The sequence below is a fragment of the Cnephaeus nilssonii genome (assembly GCF_951640355.1).
Source record: "Cnephaeus nilssonii genome assembly, chromosome: 6".
In the NCBI taxonomy this organism is placed as follows: domain Eukaryota; kingdom Metazoa; phylum Chordata; class Mammalia; order Chiroptera; family Vespertilionidae; genus Cnephaeus; species Cnephaeus nilssonii.
Window position 1 is genome coordinate 28701525 of NC_137077.1, and position 20787 is coordinate 28722311.

Genomic DNA, 20787 nt, shown 5'->3' on the forward strand with positions numbered 1-20787 from the left:
CATTTGTTAAAATGACCTGAATGGACATAACAGTGAAGTGGTTAGCACTGATTGCTAGAGAAAACAGTGTAGATGAAAATAATTAATGGAAAATCTTAAAATAATTTTAACTTCAAAGTAAAATTTTCAGGGAATTATTTAGAATACAGAAATCAATATAATAATTAAAATATTTGATTTCCAGACAATTTCAGTATTATATGTTGTACTTCATTATCTCAGAACTTTAACCTTTTTTTTCTGATACTTTCTACTCTAAAAACTAATAACTACTCATAATTTAGGGTAATAAAGATGACAGTCGATATTTTGGTTTGACTTCTGGTAACCTATTAACATGCCCGTAACAATTTTTAGCCAGTTGTGTGGTTAGCCAGGAATTATTGAACAGCTAGAAGTAAGTCACTGTTGCATGTAGAAATTATTTTTTATTTTACTTCTAGCTGTTATATTTTTATCCTGCCCTGTTAATATTGATTAAAACTGAAGGTACCTAATTACTGTCATATTTCATTTCATTACTGTTGGGGGATTTTCTTTGCTTGGTTTTAGGGCAATGGGCTCTCTTTCCTATATGGCCAGAATACTTAGAAGTATTTATTAAGGCTTATCACCTAAGAGATAAAAACATTTCCTTTTTAACTAGATAGTTCATTGCTTCTGAATTCCTCAAGTATTTAAGCTGTGAACAATAACATAGTCCCCTAGTATGCAGATCATTGATGGAATAAAGCAATCTAAGCATAACATACATTCTCTGAATAATTTCCATCTCCGTGGCCTATTATTTTCATTTTCTATGTTTGCATGTATCTTCTACAGTAACTTAAATGACTCTTTTTAAAGTTAGATCACAAGCTTTACATTAGTTATCCTAGCATACATTTCCGAATCAGTTTTATTCCAGTTAGAGAAAAGTCAGCATGTGTGATTTTTTTTTATTACATTTTTTTTAAATGATACATTTTGGGGGGGGGGGGGGGAGGAAATAAGACAAAAGGCAATGCAGTTCTAGTTTAAAATATAGCTTTAGATAGACTAGAAGTAACTAAGTTTTAAAAAATCTTTTCAGATATTTGATATCCGTGATAAAAATTCCTTCCCACCCCACCTCCAAATTTAGGATGAGTGTGCCTTTGTGGAAGTCTTCTGACTATTGTCTTTCAAGGGGAAGGCACTCCGTATAGCGTATCAGTAAATTTTCTCAGTATCTGTATTGCTTCCAATCTAGATGCTATACATTTTATCTAACCTGAATAAGTGGGTAGTCCAGAACTTTACTTCAAGAAAAATAGTCCCACTTCACTTTTGCCTCATTGATCATATTCCAAGCTACCTATCAATAGCTGTGTATTATGGATTATTGTCTGCGCATCACTGAAACTGGCAGCAGTGGCACGCCTAGGACTCAACAGCGTTTTCACGTATTGAAGTGTGGCCAGTTCCCGAAAGGCTCCACGCATGGCTCGATCTTGGCCATTTCATTGCAGGTTCAGACACTCAGCTTGGCCTTGTCAGAGCCTGGAACTGATTGGTCTCAGGGCAGCTGATGCTCATCAGAAAGACCTAGAGATAGCAACTGGGATGGTGAGCAGTAAAACTGTCCAGTGGTCCAGACACACACAGTTAAGCGGCACATCCTTCTGGTGAAAGATGGACATGGGATGCCAGATTCTAATCCAGAATGGCTTAATGGGATGGGGTGATGATGGTAATAAATGTGGCAGCCACTGATGTACTCCTCTGGTCCTCACAACATCCTTCAGTTATCCCCATTTACCAAAAAGAAGATTGAGGCACAGTAATTTTCTGCGCCTTGCCCAAAGACAGAAACAGCTAGAAAGAGGTAGAGCTGGAAGCTGAGTATGTGTAGTCTGGCTCCAAGAGCTATTAGCCGAAACTCGGATCCTCTTGAATATGAACAGAGTTGGTTAGTCATGTGGTTCAGATCTCTGATAGCACCAGACTATAATTTCCTGGTGTCATCATTTCCACAAACCAGACTCATGTTTGTCTCATGATGAATTAACCCTCCTGGCTGGAAGCTATGTTGTTTATTTCAAATGGCTAGATGCTGCAGCTCTTTAAGTGTGGCTTTTGTGGTTTCACTGTGAAAGGGCAATCTTATTTGCTTTATTTCCAGATTTCTAATGGTGGGTACACTCACGACTTTTTACTCTCTGTATGTTTTGTTTCATACGGAGGATTTGTACTGGCTTGTCCTCAGTGACCCTGTGAGGGTGTTGTTGTTGTTGTTCTTTTGGTGTTTTTTTTTTTTAGTAAAAGGTAATTTTACATCTTTCCTAGATTGAATCGCAGAAATAATATGTCCATCGTTTCATCTGACTCACTATGATTTTCTTCTCTGATTTCAGAGTGGACAAGATCACATCTGAAAACGCACCAGCAAAAGAAATCAATAACTTTCCCAACCATCGAGTGCTGATTAAACCGGAGGTCCAGAATAACCAGAAAAACAAGGAGATCAGCAAAAGTGAAGAAAAAAAGGCATTAGAAGCTGAAAAATATGGATTTCAGAAGGATGGTCAAGATAGACCATTAACAAAAATTAATAGTGTCAAGTTGAATTCTCTGCCATCTGAATATGATGGGTCAACAGGCCCGGCTCAGACCGGGCACTACAGGCCAGTCAATATGAATAGTTCAGAGAACAAAACGGTCAATGTGAGCCTGGCGGATCTCAGAGGGGGCAGTCATCCCAACGCAGGGCCCTTCCACCCGGAGGCTGACCGCATCATACAAAGAACCAACTCAATGCAGCAGTTGGAGCAGTGGATTAAAGTCCAGAAGGGGAGGGGTCAGGAAGAAGAAGCCAGGGGGTAAGTGTTATGAGCCTAAGTTTCTTTCATGCTGTGTTGGGGGTGATTGGCTTCTGAGATGCCAGTTAAAGGTGTTATTTTAAATTGTGATTTAGATACTATAGTTTTGTTACTATTTTTTTTTTTATAGAATCAAATGTGTGTGTTTTTCTCTGTCTCCTATTGTTGTCACCCAACTTTACTAATAATGACCAGGAGTTATTCTCCCACGGCCCAGCACAGGAGAAGGCGTAGGTTGTGGGTAGAGATCATGTTTGTTTGGGATAACCCTCTCTCTCCCCGTCTCTTCCCACCTCCCTCCTCTGACTGACTTCCATTGGTAACGTGTGCAGAGATCTCCTGTGGCAAGTAACGGGAGTAATGGCTTATGCTCTCTAGTTCTCCATCTCCTTCCCTGACTTTCTTAACTCATAATACACGTGACTAAGTATTATATTTATTCATCTAAGCACTTATCATTCAGGCACACACATGTTCTTTCATACGTTTATTGATAAGTACTATGTGCTAATCATGGGACCAGAAAATAAAACAATGAAAAGGTGCTGTCCAGATTTCTCCCAGAGGTTCTTATCTAGGAGGGGAGAAAGCTAAATGAAGGAGTGCAGTATCTAGTGACAAATACAGTGGAGGAAGAACAGGATGCTGTATGTAAGAACGTGTTTCAGGGACTGCCAACGCAGTCCAGGGGTTCTCACAAAAAACTTTCTGGAGGAACAGGATACAGTCGACATATAAAGATATACTCCTGTTGGCTTAGATATGCAGAAATACAGATTAGATAGAGAGCAGGAAAAGAATCCAAAGACATCCAGTATAGCTTAGGTACAACTGCTACAATGCTGGATGAGAAACGAGCCTAGAGAGATAAGCAGGAATATATGTATTCAGATTTGTGTTCCAGAAAGATCATCCTGGCTGCAGAATCTGGAGAATAAATTGGAGGAAGTTCAGAAGCTATTGGAGTAACTGAAATGAGGAAAGGGGGGGAATGTGATGTGTTCAAGATACATTTGACTTGTCTAGTTGAGTGCTCGAATGTGCTTGATTGCAAACTGGTCTTGCTCAAGTCTGATTTGAGTGATGGAGCAAAATCAAGAAAGACTCCCTGCTCTGGGGCCTGGTCATCAAAGTTGTCTGGTGCCTTTTACTGTGTAGAAAAGATTTGGGAAGAGAGGAGGTAATGAATGATTGTGCAGGTTAAATTAAGGGGTGGAGGGGAAGGAGTAAGGGACTGTCTACAAAGGAGACAAAAATGAAGGCCAGAGGAAATGGAGGAAAAGCAGGTACCTACGGGATGAGAAAAAGTGCTCTGTCGTTCGTCGAGAATTTAATGATGCAAAATTTAAAAAGTTCTCTAATGTATTGGCATATGTACATAAAAATTAACTTCAGAGTTATTGTAACTCTTACCTCTCAGTAATAGAAAACCAGAAAACAAAGGCATTGATCTTTTTGATTAAATGAAGATTAACTTATTTTAATAGTGAAACACCTAAGGTATAGGAAGGTGCGTCCAGTGTGCTCGGTTGTCATGGCTGACATCCGCAGTTGTCGGCCGAAGTCTGTCTTCTGTTCAGCAACACAGCTCAAAAGCCTGGGTGCACGTGGCTCCATCTTTTGTTAGCTCCACCAAGGTGCAAAAACATTCTCCAGTGATGTGTGGTTCACTCCCGTATTCTTCCTCCCGACCCTCAGTGCTCCCCTTTCTAACTTTCCCAAGGGAGAATTGCCAGAAATGTTTGCTGTTTCCCAAAAGGAAAATTTGATTAGACCGAAGAGGAGCCAGAGGTTGTTCTGGGAAGGAAAGAAAGAAAGAATGTTTGGAAATACGTATTAAGGTAGTAATCATTTTCAGGAAACAATAATAAAAATGCCAGCCAGAAGATTTGCAGAATGTGCACCCAGCAAGTCAAATCTCACTTCTTTGTGGAATCACTTTTCTACACGTAAAATCATACTTTCTTACGGTTGGAAGTTAAAAAAAAAAAGTTCAACAGATATCTGGGAGTTCGTTTTAAAATGGTTGAGCATGACGATTAGTTCCCAAGCACTTTTAGGTCCCTTGATGGGTATAATTAACATCCATACAAACTTTTTGCGACTTTTTCCTTCGAAGGCAGCTTCTGAAGGCTGCTGGCCTGAGGTTATTTTGAGCTAAGGTTTCTCTGCCTTGCTCTTCCAGCTTTGGCTTCACTGGCTTGTGTCCAGTATATGGACCATTGAGATATACCATCTCCATTATTATGTAAACCTCATACTGGGGGGGGGGGGGGGGAATAGTTGTGATGTTTTATAATGAAATAATTTAATTTTTATTGGTGGGAAGAAGCCTAATGGCAGTTCACGGTAATAATTTATTTTGTAACACTTTTTAAGAAAGGCTTGCTTTTATTCTTCAAGTTCTGGTAGAAAGAAAACAGGTTTAATACACAGCCAAAGAGTAGACCCCTGCATCTGGGAACAGAGCTTTCAGCCTTCTTTGTGAGTGGGGGGCACTGCTGAGGTGCCCGGGGCCTTAGGCCATTGTTCTGCTTGGCGGAATCCCAGGGCCTGGGTTTTCACAGCGCTTGACAGGCAGCCGCTGGTGAATGGCGCACTAAACCTGACGAAGGAGCCCCCAGGGGTTCCTTTTTTTAAGCTTTCACTTAAAAGTAAATCACATTTTTCCTTAATTTGAATTTATTTGGGGAAGACCACAGAAGGAAACTGTCGATTTTGAAAAACAGGTCTCAAAATGCTGGACAGGATATGGGATAAAAATAAACTTAACTTGATCAATAACCTAGTTTTTTAAAATTCCCCAAAAGTGGTCCCAAAGATGGCAGAGGAGGCTTTTAAACTTTGTGGTCATCAATTAGTCAAGCTGAGTAGGAAAACAGCCTGTGTTACTGGCCATATGATGGGCTTACAGTTCAAGTTCAGTACACATCGCTACAACAGGGTGCAGCGCACATGTTAGGAGCACTTCAGAGCACTGACAGGCGTCTGGTGTGATTGCATTTCCTGAACTGGAATCTACACATTAGTTTATAGGCAGTTTTTAGTGTGTTTTAGATTGACAATGATTGCCTCTTCCTTACATGATTGTAAATGATCTTTGCACATATTTCCAAACTTGATATAAAGTTAATACCATTTATATTTTCAGTATATGCTTCTGTGATGTAGTTTAGTGCCCAATCCAGAGCCTTTTGCATGTCAAGGACACTCTAGCATTTTTTTGAGTATATGAAAGAGCAAGTAGACGAAGGTATGCCGGGTAAATTACTTTAGTACTAGAGCAGAATTCCTTGAATGGCATCAAATTCCCCTGGCTGACAAGCTCCCTAACCAGATAGCCATGGGTTGCCAACTCTGGCCTTTTTTTTCAAGGGGAACAGGGAGGGAGACCAAGCGGGGGAGATGGGAGTCTATGGAAGGAAAGCAGCAAAGAATTGAGCTTTTTACACTGGTCCCATCAGAGCATTGGTACTTTGGCCCCAGCGTCACCAGATGGTCGGCCTCGCTGCAGTGTTTCTCATCTAGGAGGGCTTTGTTCCGTTTTGAGCAAGCCCGTTATGCGTGGAGACATTGCAAAGCTAAAGAACAATCAGCATGATGAAGGAAATTTAGTTTAGGGAAAAGGTTGAAAAAATTGGAAATATTTTGAATACAGAATAAGATGTGGGGTTTTCAAGCTATAACATAACTTGGTGATAAAATCATCTTCTAGATAAGAAAACCAAATCCCCCAAATTTTCAGTTGGCCAGATTTTGCTCACAGTTTTATATTGAAATGTTGGGTTTTAAGTATTTTGTCTTCAAATTTTTAGCTTTAGCTTTAAGTGATTTTTATTTTTCAAGTTAAGAAAAGTAATCAGGGGAAATTATTTCTTTAAAACACAAATGTACTGATGTGCCTTTTCCATGATCATGCTTTCTGAAGGAAAGGGTTCAATAGAGGAGCCACATAGACCTGCAATTAATTGTTCATTTCCTGTCTTCATGTTCTTTGGGCACAACTCAAAGACTTCGGTATTCCATCCATATACAGAAATCCTATTTAACTGTCTGGTGATATGTATGAGATTCTAGGAGTTTGTTTCTTATACAAAAACAAATAAGATGTGAGACAAATATGGGATTAGATATTGAATATTCTTTGTTATAAAGTATAAATATTCTTCTTTAAACCAAACTGTACATTGTGCAGAACTATTGGTCTTTTATGTAAGTGTCATAGATGCTGTTTATGTAATGTACTAAATCCATCAAATTAAATTTCATGAAAAGATTAAAATGTGTTCATTAATAATGTATGCCTTGTATAATAATCAATATTTTGATCTTTAAAAAAAAAAAAAGTCCTCAGATATATTGTACTTACCAGAGGAAAAAAATGCAGACTCTGGAAAGCAACTCTCCCCTTCATTTTTATTTTTCAATTCTTTTATTTTAGAGTAATTTCTTACCAGACGTTACCAAGAAATATGCCAAGCCACCGAGCCCAGGTCATGGTCCGATACCCGGAAGGGTATAGAACACTCCCACGAAACAGCAAGACCAGGCCTGAGAGTCTCTGCAGTGGAACCCCGTCCCCTCATGACAAAACAGTGGGGCCTGGTGCCGAGGAGAAGCGAAGGTCAATGAGAGACGACACGATGTGGCAGCTGTACGAGTGGCAGCAGCGTCAGTTCTACAATAAGCAGAGCACCCTCCCTCGGCACGGGACTCTGACCAGTCCCAAGACCATGGTTAATATTTCGGACCAGACAATGCACTCGATTCCCACGTCACCTTCCCATGGGTCAATAGCTGCCTATCAGGGATACTCCCCTCAACGGACCTACAGATCAGAGGTGACCTCACCAATTCAGAGAGGAGACGTGACGATAGACCGCAGGCACAGGGCCCATCACCCTAAGGTAAATGTCGGCTAATCTTGTGTCAACCGCTACTTTATGCATGTGTGGTGTGTGGATTTTTTCTAGTACACTAGTCTTTCATTTATTTATTCATGTATTTATTTTTATATTTTTTGTTGTTGTGTCTTTATTTTTATTTTTGAAGCAATTTTAAACTCACAGAACAGCTGCAATGAATGTGAGACAAGGAAATAGGGAAGAACAGGGAAGGTAGCTCCTTTTTGTTTTGTTTTGTTTTAAAAATTAAGGAAGAATATTCTGCAGTGTCAAAATCTCATGTATCAAACCTCTCAGGAGCACAGGAACAGTTCTTGAGCGGATGCATTATGCATTCTTTTGCTTGGTAGCATCTCTCATCCGCTTTCCATGTAGGTTCAGACCACATGTATTTCTATTGGCTCTTCACTCACTTGCAGATTCTGCGCCTGCCAACCTCACCTCCTAACCACCAGCTGAGTATATGGCATATTGAAATATCTCCTTACATACTAATTTAATATTGGAATAACAATGCTTACTGGTATAGACTTCTTAAAAATTGAGATTAAGAGATCATGTTTTAATTTGTATCTTAAGTTAGTTAAAGCATTGCTTAGCAGATTATTAGAAGTGACTTCGGGATGCTTTTATCGATCAGCTTCTCATAATGCTAAAGAGTTGTTTCGATCAGACAGCCTGTTCTCGATGTCCGTCCTGTCATTTTCTTATTTTTTTTAAATATATTTTATTGATTTTTTTACAGAGAGGAAGGGAGAGGAATAGAGAGTTAGAAACATCATTGAGAGAGAAACATCGCTCAGCCGCCTCCTGCACACTCCCCACTGGGTATGTGCCCGCAACCAAGGTACATGCCCTTGACCGGAATCGAACCTGGGACCCTTGAGTCCGCAGGCCGACACTCTATCCACTGAGCCAAACCAGTTAGGGTTGTTATTTTCTTTTTAGTTATAAAGAATTTCTTGCTTTATACCGCTTTAAGATACACTTGTTTTTATCCTTGTGATAGGCTGAATCTTTCCCATACATCATTGTCTAAAGCCTTTGCTTGCTTTTTCCATAAATAAGAGTTAGCTAGAAGTTGACAAGTCTGTCAGGAAGTTTCTGATTGGAGGAAGTGAGCCTTGCCAAGAAAAGGCTCACTTTGAACTTCATTGTCACAAAGTTTAGTGTTTGTCACTTTGTACATCCAAAGGCAAATCATATGTGATAAAGATAGTAACAGCTTTCAAGAGAAATCTGATCGAATACAACTTATTAATGTGTGGTTGAAAAGTGTTCTCATATTTATTAGTATTTTTTGTATTCCCAGCCAAAATTTATCATCTTTTTTTTATTTGTTTGTTTGTTTGTTTTTTTTAACCCTCACCTGAGGCTATTTTTCCATTGATTTTTTTTAGAGAGATTGGAAGATAGAGGGAAAGACAGAGAGAGACATCAATTGGTTGCCTCCTGCACTCAGAAGGGGCCTGCAACTGAGGTACATGCCCTTGACCGGAATCGAACCCTTTGGTCCACAGGCTGATGCTCTGTCCACTGAACCAAACCGGCTAGGCCTATCATCTGTTTTAACAATAAATATGAAATGAATATGTGCTCTTTATTCAGTTCCCAGTTAACTCCTCCTCCCCAATAAACTTCTCCAATATTGCCAATTCTCCCCACCCAGCAACAGTCTTACCTTTGATGTGATCAGTGGTTCTTGAAGTATGGCCCATAGACCACTCGGGGGGAGGTGGGGGTTCCCCTGAGGGGTCCCCATGATTCTCTCAGTAAGTAAGTTCAAAACTATTTTTATAATAATAATAAAGCATTTTCCGTTGTGCTACCATTTTCAAAGAGTGCAAAAGCAATGGTGGGTAGAAGTACTGGTACCTTAGTCTAAATCGAGGGAGGGGCTCCAAACCATGCTAGAGGTCATTGTATGCTTCCCGGCCATATGCTTGCAGTAAAAATAAATAAAGGAGCAGTTTCACTTAAGAATCCCTTTGAGCCCTGGCCGATGTGGCCCAGTTGGTTGAGTGTTGGTTCCATGTTCCAAAAGGTTGCAAGTTAGATTCCCAATCGGGGCACATGCCCAGGTTTTGGGTTTGATCCTCAGTAGGGAACATGCAGGAGGCATCTGATTGATGTTTTTCTCTGTCTCTCTACCTCTCCCTTTCTCTCTCTCTCTCTAAAATAAATAAAAACATTTCCAAAAAAAAATAATCCCTTTGATAAAACAGTGAAGGACAATTTTATCATTTTAATATTCTGTGTGATGAAACGGGAAATATACTTCAAGAATTTCTATTGCATACCAGAGTACTAATGGTTGTCTCCCAGAAAAACACTTGCATGATTATTTGAGTTGCAAGCTGAACTAGCTGCTTTTTTTTTTTTCCGTGAAACCCCATTTTTACTTGAAAGAATGAATGACAGACAAAGTATAGTTTTAGTATTGAAACGAATGACAGACTTAGTATTTGACAGACACTTCTCAAAGTGAAATGTTAGCCTGTCACTTCGTGGAAAGCAGCTGACAGTATCTGTCACTGATGACAACATTTGAACTTGCAAGCAAAAATTAGAATTTTAGAAATCTCGTATCTGCTTCTTTGAGCTTGCTAGCTTTCCAGTGCTTTAAGATCAGTGGTGGTACTAACAAATGGGAATTACTAGTGCTGTATGCTGAGATGTGTCAACTTGGGAACATCTGCATAACTCACCAAACCAGTATTTTCCACATGACCAATGTTTGATACTACAAATTCATGAATGGATAGGAGAGTCATTTAAACTGCAAATAGACTAATGGATGTTACTGAAACAGAGTACGAAAGTTTATTGATACAGTTTCAGATACCACTTTGCAACTAACCTTTAAGAAAATATCACTTTTCAAGATTTAGTGTAATTTCAAAGATACTTACAACTATCCAAAAAAGCTATTAAAGTTCCCCTCCCTTTTCAATATATATGTATATATTCTAGGTGGGATTTTCTTTGTGTACTTCCACTAAAAAAAAGATTATCACAATAGATTGAATACAGCAGCAAATATGAAAATCTAGCCAGACATTAAAGAGATTTTCAAAACTGTAAAACAGTATCCCTCTTGTCACTAAATTTTCTTTTTAAGGATATAAAGGGCTCCTGAGATCAATAAGTTTGAGAACCACTGAGCCAGACGATAGAGAATTACCTGTCGGCATCTATATTTTAGTCAAGAAATTTTAGTATCTATCTTTTGGGGGTTTTTTGGTTTTGTTTTGTTTTGTTTTTTTAATTATTTTATTTCTTTATTTTGTTTGTTTTTCTATCACCATGTCTCCCCACACCCCCCAATATCCTTTTCCACCTCCACCAGTATCTATCTTCACTCATAAGCACTACAGCAATTTTTAAATGGTATTCTACAATATAAATTTAAGATTTCTCATCTCTGACATTGACCATAGAAATATGTATATTGTGCCTTTATTTTCCTAGCATGTCTATGTGCCTGACAGGAGGTCAATGCCAGCTGGCCTGACTTTACAGTCTGTCAGTCCCCAGAGCCTGCAAGGCAAAACAGTGAGTATGATATCTCTATTTACCATATCATGTTTTATGTATGTGCGAACATGATAGCACATATCTGACATAGCTTGTAAGTTTGAATTTTCAGACCGGTGCCTCCCAAAGAAAAACCATGAATGTTTTTGTGGAAGAGAATGCTCATCAGAAGAATTTGGAATCATGTATCCATTTCAGAGTCCGGCTGGATAGCTCTCCCTAAAATGTCTGACTGCCTCCACATAAGATTATATTTTGAAGTTTTATTGTAGAACCTGAGTGGGTTTCTCTACTGCGTTGGGTGTTGATCCCCTCATCCTTAAAACAGAAGTTGGAATAGGTCATTAGTAGAACCAATTCAGCAAGCAACCATGTGTAGTCAAACTACAAGCCTAATAAGAAGTTTCTCCTGTGGATTTTTAGATAGATTAACTACTTTAGAGCAGAATAAAAACTAATTTGCATATTTATGAAGAGAAAGAAAGACTATAAAAATACTTAATCATTATCATTTTATTATCAGTGTTATGTTCAAGGTGAGAAGGAGCTATATTATCAGGACACTATTATTCAAGTTAAAGAGAAAAGATGACTTTTCATCATTTTATTTTAATGGCATTATGTTATCAGGAGAATTATGCTTTAGTATCTATCAGTAGGTAGTTTCGCTTTCTGTGGAGATGTGATTTGAAGACCTATATACTGTGGTTGTTCCTTATTTAAAATTCTCTTCCTGCAGTAATCAGAACAAATTCATCTTACATGTATTTTACAAACATTCTTTTATCTTTTACACACTTAGATATAAGGAAGATTCCCTAGCTTTAAATTACTTGCGGTTTATTCATTCAAGGTTAAAATATTGCTTGACTAAAATTAAAAACTTTTAGATGTTGGAATTTTAAAATATTAAATTATAAATCTAACAAGCAGACATTAGACATAAGATAATGCTAAATGTCATACTATAAAATTTTCTCTTCTGCCTTGCTCCCTCTAGTGGGTATTTAGGATAAAAAATTATTTAGCATCTACTTTTGAGGGAGTGAGATGTGCCTCTTTTTATTTTGATTCAAAATTCAAATATCTTGTAAACTTAATTGGAATATTTCATCCTTTTGTGAAAATATCTCTTTATCTTTTTAACTCCATAAACAACAAACCAGAGTTTGAAGATTTCTCCTTTTGGTATATCTGCCAAATAGCACTCTGGTATTTAATTCTCTTACTCCACCCTACCCTCTCCCTGGTCAGACCTCAAGGACTTGGTCATAAGACATAGACTACCCACAGTCATGAGGTCACAAGATGTGGTTGGCATCAGTTTAAAAGCAACTATTCTTTTTGTTACGAAATTTCTTCTTCAAGTCATACATGCATTCTTAGACTATTTACTATAAAAGACTTTTGTCTCATCTATATACTCACTTTTATCTAAAGAAACGAGTAGTAACTGGTTTATTTACTCCTGACATTTTTCTCACCTGAAGGCCCAAGTTTTTAATGTCACTTTAAATAGTAGTTTAAAATTATTTCTGTCCCTAAAAATAAAATTGTATGGGGGGAAAAAGAGCAACAGCAAATGAACAACAGAAGGAAGCTGGATAAAGCTGTGCTGTAGGCAAAACAAATCGATCTCAGGAAAGCTGTTGGCCTGGAAGTTGAAAAGCATACTCTAGCCCTTAAGTGAGGAGAGCCTCCCTCTGGCCTGGCTGCAGTTTTTAATCATAGCAAAGCTCAGAGAAACACCAACTACTGTCTTATGGCTTATAACACTGCCAACATTCATACTTTACTGTATTTCTAACAAAGAAAAACTTATCAGATTGGCCTGGTGGGGAATTTTATCTACCTTCGAATTTTTCTCCCACTTAGGGGTGATAGGAACCAATCGGAAACCACAGTGGTTCTCTGCTTTCCCCAGAAGGTAGAAGAAGGTTGCTGTACTGATGAAAACTTTCTATGTGTATTCAATTTTTTTTTTTTTCTTAAAAAGTCAAAACTGATTTTTTTTGGTCACATAAAATATCCTATGAAGGTACTAACAGTGGCATTTAAAACTATAACTGGAAAGCAATGAACGGATCCCAGGTACTAAGTTTAATGATGGAAAGGTATCATCCAAGTTTTACGTGAATTTTAATTCTTTTTATTTACCTTCTATTTTGTAAAATAGAGAGTTGGGCATGCCAGTATTACTCTGTTGGTGTAAAAGTCTTAGGTGTCATTTTTAAACATCTTATTAAACTAGTTTTAATAATCTTTTAATACCTCTAGTATACAATCTTTGTCATGCTTTTTAGCATTATGCTTTTTTATGCTTACCATTTAAATTTCTCTCATGAGTTCTGAGAAAATTGCCTTAATATACTGTCTTTTTTGCTCTTCTTTTAAAGTAACACTGTTCCTTCTATTTCTCTAGATATCTATGCATTTATGTAGGCCCTATCATCATAGTGCTTAGGCGCTATGTTTGATGTCAGCCGTAAGAGGAAACTTGCCAAGAAATCTTGGTTTAATGTCTGTCACTTAAGACAACAATTAACCTGTTTTCCACTGTTTGGATTCTTAAATTGTACTCCTTCAGCCAGAGGAGCTTACGCTGCTGCTAATAAAGCTGAGACGGCAGCAAGCGGAACTGAGTAGTATCCGGGAGCACACGTTAGCACAGCTCATGCAGCTGAAGCTCGAGGCCCACAGCCCGAAGGTCAGCTATGAACAAACAGCGTGGTCTGTGTCGTCTGCCATTGTCACCTGTTTGGAGCCACTCATTAATCAGTTTGATCGGTGTCGTTGGTGGTGAGCATGAGCCCATACCATCATTGCAAGGACAGCATTAGGATCGCCTATTGACCCTTTGAGAACTCACTTGTTTACACATCCTACTAAAATACCAGGAGGGTGCATTGCTTCTTAGCCTTCCATCCACCCCCTTACCTGCCAACTTGTGGTTGTGAGCAATGAAAATCATACAGACTTCAAAATGGTGTCGTCACTTAACCAAATATTGTAACTTCCGCATCTGGTAAGACAGATAATGAAAAGTCCTATAATTTCCCATAAAGTAATAAGTTGAGAATTGATTATAGTTCTAATACTACTACTTATTAAATATCAGAGATTACTTTTAAGATATTTCTTTTGTTCTTGATTAAAAAGAATGGACACATGTAAACATTTCTCAAAGGGTTTAATAGCCTCTATATGAGAAACATCCAAAGAAGCAGTACTATGCTGCAGAAAAGAATTAACCTGGAAAGCTTCTACCATCGCGTCTGCTAAAGCCATTTTTGAAGGATTTTTCTGCTTAATATTTCAGCTTGTATGCATGTCTACTTAATTTCTTACAAAACTAAATATAATCTTATAATAATTTCATATGTCATCTGTACCGTTTACAGGGGAGCATGTGTATCAAAGTTATCGTGTATTGTAATGCTATAGGTTGTGGTAAACTACCTGCTTTTTCTTATTTCAAAATTGACCTTTTCATGAATTCTGCCCCTTCTTTCTCTATTCCTTTGTTTCTTGATTGATGCCTACTAGAATGAAATTCTTTCGCATCATCTTCAAAGGAACACCATATATTTGGATCATCAGGTGGGATTTGTAGAATTTTCTTACATATAATACCTAAGAGAACTCTAAATGTAGTGCGATTTTTCAGGCTAATTAGATATTCCTGTCATTTTGAGTTAATAGCATGACTTTTACAAGTGATGGGATGAGAAACCCGTAACTGGGTAAATTCAGGAATACCATAAAAACAGGTAGAAAGGCAGTTGTAGAAGTAAGGAGCGGGTACGCAAATGCTGGGTCACCTGAGAGTGAGAGCCTGAATTCTCTAGACTTCTTTATCATCCCGAGAAAACTCCTCCTCATGGAAGCTTATCTCAGCGTGGCCTTGACCTTCGTAAAGAGAGGGGCACCACGCTGGGACTGCTTTGGTGGCAGGAGAGGAGGGCAGGTGCAGTGCGATCCGTTTCCCAAAGGGGAGTTTAAAGACAGGTGAAATGGGTCACGAAGATAATTTTTAAATGTGCGTCCTTCTCCCTTATTTGTCACCTCCTCCCAGTGTTTGGTCTTTGCTAAGCCACAGAGTCCGTTTTACTCTGTGGTGGCAACGAGTGTGACTGGTTAAGGCGAAGATTCAGAAGTGAGAGTGGCAGTTCGTGAGCCAGGACTGGCGCTTCCACATTTCAGTTTTTGTGAAATTCTCTATTAATATTTGATTTTAATTTGATGAGAATTTTTGATAGGTTCTTAAACAGCATCTCTTCGGTAAAGCCATTTTGAGCTTGTTTTAAAATATTCAAGCTTGAATATTTTATCATGAAAGAAGTTACTGTGGAAAATATGTTTATATTTGCCTGTTTGAAACAAAATAATGTAATGCTTTAAGTTATTTTTCTAATTTAAAGGGGGATTTTACATTAGGATAACCCTTTAAAAGGTGTTAAATCATTTTTCTTTTAATTAAAAAAATACATATATTGGTAAACGTAAAATTTATCTATTTTTCCACAAAATGTTTTCTTCATGATTTTGCCAATTAGAATGCTTTAGAAATCAGCATTCATGAGTCCAAATTCAGATCTTCCCTCCAGGATTGGCGCTACTGAAATTTAACCAGTGTATGTGGTACACTTTGAAAGCAGCCTAAAAAAAAGTCTCCCCTCAAAATTCCACACTGCCAGGAAACTACTACGATACATGGGAAATAATGGTCTTAAAACTCCTTTGTCTAAAAAAGCTAGAGATAGTGCAGAAAAACAATGGAATGTTACAAAAATTAGGCTTAAAAAACGATGACATAAATTTGAGTTTGAAGTTATCTCGAATCCCTAGAAGTAAACCTAGTGGTTTGCTATAATTTATTCACCCCAATAATCAAAACTGGAATTGCAGAGGCATAGAACTCGAGAAAATCTTAGGAAAGGACAGGTAAATATATTGAAAATACCACTATTTGCTGAGATGCTCCTCCTCACCTCTCTTTCCCTGGTCAAAGGAACCTCTGTTCCTTCCCTTTACCTGAGCGACCCAGACCACAGTGGAGGTTTATATTCCCATTATTCCTCTCTAAGCATGCTCTGCTGAGCCTTCCTATTGCACCAGGCTAGTGGTCCTATAGGCGGCTTCTAAAAATCTCAACTTCTTATTGAGCCTCTCTAGTCTCTCAACATGTCAGCAGAGGTTTTCCAGTAATTCACCTTTTTCTTGTATTAGATCCTAAAATAAAGTTGTATTATTCCAACTCTTAAGTAATATGATAATGTAAAGCATTACAGAATTTGTCCTGGCCAGTGTGTCTCAGTTGGTTGAGCATCTCCCCATGCACCAAAAAAGGTCCCTGGTTCAGTTCGCAGTCAGGGTACATAGCCAGGCTTCAGGCCCAATCCCTGGTCAGTCTCCCGTGTACAGGAGACAACTGATTGATGTTTACTAGCATCTCTCCCTTCCAGTCTCTGAAATCAACAAAAACACATTAAAAATAATTACAGAATTTGACTGCTTGAATTGCTTTGAATTGAGACTATGTCTGAAGGGAAAAAATATTGGGCCAATTTTAGATAATTGGACAATTTATAAAAACATGATGGGAGCTTCGCTCAGAAACTCAGATATTCCTAAATGTATATATCCTTAAGGTTTCCTAAAGAAAATCTCTCTTTAAATAAATCAAAATTTGTTATGGTTTCAAATAACTGCTGCTTTCGTACTATCCTAATTATTCTGAAGTAACTGTCCTATATTTTATTTTTTACTGTCCTATATTTCATATCAGTAGAAAGGTTACTAAGTTATATAAAAATAATTATTGATAATTTTGAAATTTAATAATAAATTTTTATTCAGCTCAAACATTTCCAGCTTTTAACCTTGTTACTGCCAATAACCTACTTTAGATGACCAGGTCTGTTGATTTTATAGGCATTATTGGTTGCCTGGGTTTATAAATTAATTCATCAGTTTTATATAAGTACAAATTGGAAAATAGATTTTAAAACCTTAAAGTGAAAGGAAAAGGCTCTGGTCCCATTTTATGCTATTTATCATACCAAATGAACATGTACTAATTGATACACATTTTCAACACTTGTTCTGTTTGCTCTAATAAATCATCAGAATAGCCTAAGGCCAACAAAATGCGCCTTCCTCCTGCCCCTTGTCAGACTCCACCATCATCAAAAGAATTTTAATTGATTTAAGTTCTTTTAATCCCTGTCATTATTCATGAAAATAAAACCAAGGGGTAGTCTCTAAGTTGCTTCACAGGTAAATTCATTTCTTATATTTCTGGAATACTTATAATAAAAATTGAAAATACCTATTGAAATTCTGAGGACTAACATATTACACAGTCAATCCAAAAATCTTGACTTCTGATATCTGTAACTTGAGCACTATAATTTGGTTTCTAATTGTCATCATTATGAGGACAAGTTATGTACAGAAGTGCTTTTAAAAATAACAAAAGCTTTGGTAAAATTTCTTCCTGCGGGTTTTTTTTTTTCTTTTTTCTTTTTGAAGTATACTGTTATAGTTTGCTTGTTTTTATAGCTCAGTAGACTATTCAGAGTCTACATTTATTAAGACTAGTGTAGGTTGCCTAACTGGTTTGGCTCAGTGGATAGAGCATCTGCCTGTGGACTGAAAGATCCCAGGTTCAATTCCGGTCAAAGGCATGTACCTTGGTTGTGGGCACATCCCCAGTGTTTCTCTCATCGATGTTTCTAACTCTCTCTCCTTCTCCCTTCCTCTGTAAAAAATCAGTAAAATATATATTTTTAAAAAATACTAGTGTAGGTTTATTTGTTATTTTTGTGAATTTTCAGAAAATATAGTTCCAAAGTATTACCTGGTAATATACAATAATGCTAACTGTGTACTTTATGTACCTCATCCAGGTTCTATTTCTTAAATGAATAAGTACATAATATATCAGTAACTCATTTTCTTCTCATTCAGATTACTTATCACTGAATATGAGAGGAACTTATGGTTACATTTTAAATGAAACCTGCAAGCTTTATCCTAAAATATACCTATAAAATTGATTTAACATTTATTAGTTTTTCCTTGTTTATTTCTCTTTCTAGCAGAATACAGAAGGGGTGGCAGGAGCTATCAGTAAAATTTTGCAATGGGTCTGTACTTCCCAGGAAGTGGGAAATAAATTCAAGATTATCAGCCCTTATACTGGTATCGCCTCTGGAAAAGAATGTTATAGTTCCTTGAAAGTGAGGGAAAAGAGAATATCATGATACACTTTCTTCTCAGAATAGGGCAGATTGAGCATGATTTTTGTGACTATATGGCCCTGCTGAACAATAATTTGATCGTTAGGAGTTCCTAATGTTTCTGTGGAGTTAAACATAATTCATCTATAATAATAAAAGGGTAATATGCTAATTAGACCAGTCACCCTTCCGGACAAAGTCAGAACTAGAGGGAAGTTCGGGTCCCCGGTGCCTGCTGGCAGTCGGAGGGAAGCCCGGGTCCCGGGTGCCAGAGGGAAGCCGGTGCTGGCCGCAGGGGGAAGGAAGGTCTACTCTTGCACGAATTTCGTGCATCAGGCCTCTAGTTTATTTATAATTGAGGTAATGGTTTCCATAGCAGCTTATTATAGTCAACCATCTGGTGTTCAGCTGTAAGATATAGGAAGGGCATACTGGTTATTTGGGTTCCTGTACCCTTACTGGCTATTAAATTATTTTCTGATAGTAACTCTGTTGGTTAAATCCCCAGTCCAGGCCATAAAACGCTGTATTTAGTATACCTAAAAACGCCACTTACTGTGTCATGTACCCTAACTAGTGTCTAGTTCTTGGCTCCTGTAGCCTGGACTGAGACTGGTTGAACTGAGCAAGGAAGTGAAGCTAGGGTTTTAGAATCTAGACCAGGAGCTAAAGAGGAGCTAGGCAGGTATACTTCAAAATGAAAAGGAAAAAAAAAATGCAGGAAGAAATGCTAGCAGAGCTTTTGTTATTTTTAAAAGCACTTCTGTACGTAAGTTGTCCTAATAATGATGACAATTAGAAACCAAGGCAGGATGAAGACGTGGAGCAAAGGCTGGAGCTTTCTGAGCAGTCATGAAGGGAGGATTAGTAGGAATGAGGAAATTAGAACATGTCCCATCCCTTCATCCGTTTTCCTCCTATTTTAGCTCCTCCTTCCATTTGTTTCTTTCTCCGTCACTTGCTTTCTCTTTCTGATTTCCCCCTATTAGTGATTGAAGAACAGTTATGGGGGAATTTAGGTGATGTTCCCTTTTTCTTCTTCCTGAAACCTTCCTGTCAGCTTCCGTGTTAGGCCGTGATAATGGAAAATGAGATGCTAAGAGATACACCGTTTGGGAGAGACAGGATCAAGAAACTTGGAGCAGTGTTTCACAGCCTTTTGTAAGCATGCTGCCCCCTTGTGGGTAAACTAAATATATACCAACCCTCGCCTTTACTATTACACCTCTTCAGTAGCCCGTCACTCTCTTTGAGAATACCAGCTACAGTTAATCGAGTTTGACTTCAACAGTTTAACAAAGCTGAGCTTTACTTGCACTGGTCCTGCAGCAGGTATTTTTTCATCTTTTAAATATAAAAGTGTAGTAACATTGAGTGTACTTTCACAAATTGCCCTTAAAACTGTGACTTCCCCCCTCTCCCTTTAAGAGTCAGTATGGTTAATTGCATCAGAAACACCTGCATGCGAATGGGAAAGAAAGGGACATACCTCAGTTGGCCACACTTATGTTGGGGATTGCCCGTGCCCAATGTATTCAAAAGTTCTTTGAGGAAAGAATATGCCTCTGCTATCATCATTTAATGAACTTCATTTGCCTCTATGCAGCTGGACTATCTCCCCCCAGCTAGAACATACCTAAGTCATTTCTGAAGATAGCATCAACTAGTATATTCTGCTAACCCTAAAAATAAAAGGCCAAAGTAAGAGGAAACAAGCATTTCTTTGAGATGAAAAAGAATTGCAATCTGGGGGCATAGATTCAGGCAGAAACCCAAATTATGTCTTGATTATGGGGTAAAGGCAAGGGGTTTTATGAGAAACGAAAGGAAATAATTACATGAATAGAAGGAAGGAATTTCTATTGGTGCTAATAAGTTATTCTTTAGCTGTTCATAGTGGTGTAACTTCTAAAGAATGGACTTAATTTTCAGTCCTCTAGTCAGGATGTCTGCCTTGCTGTTAGCTTTACAGACAGTTGTTTGGAAGACAATGTTGGTTCGGCCCAGTTCAAAGGTTATTTTGCCCAGTTCAAACATTCCAAAGGCTCACGGAGCAAGAGGTGTACAAGGCCTTCCTCTGGAATGACAGCTCCAACTCCATTTGGGATGACTCCGTTTGTATCTGTTTTCTCAATTCTCTACACCAAACGGCTAAAGGACCTTATCCTTAAATTCTCATGGAGGAGCTGGAGGTTTCTCATGACAACCCAGGTTGCCATCGTAGACGAAAAGAAACATGCAGCTTAAGCATTCCTATGGTGT

The 20787-nt window shown here is 38.1% G+C and overlaps 1 protein-coding gene across 3 annotated transcripts in view; it reads left to right on the forward strand.

Moving 5' to 3' along the window:
- PLEKHA5 (pleckstrin homology domain containing A5) overlaps positions 1-20787 on the forward strand; it is a 206202-nt gene that overhangs the window by 137535 nt on the left and 47880 nt on the right. For 2 of the 3 annotated variants that reach the window (XM_079773715.1, XM_079773716.1), the window contains 3 exons: positions 2376-2840; positions 7282-7747; positions 11216-11299. In XM_079773715.1, coding sequence (XP_079629841.1) covers positions 2376-2840; positions 7282-7747; positions 11216-11299 — 1015 coding nt within the window. Of the gene's footprint in view, positions 1-2375; positions 2841-7281; positions 7748-11215; positions 11300-13868; positions 13989-14827; positions 14882-20787 lie in introns of all 3 variants that reach the window. The other variant, XM_079773717.1, reaches the window with a different exon arrangement.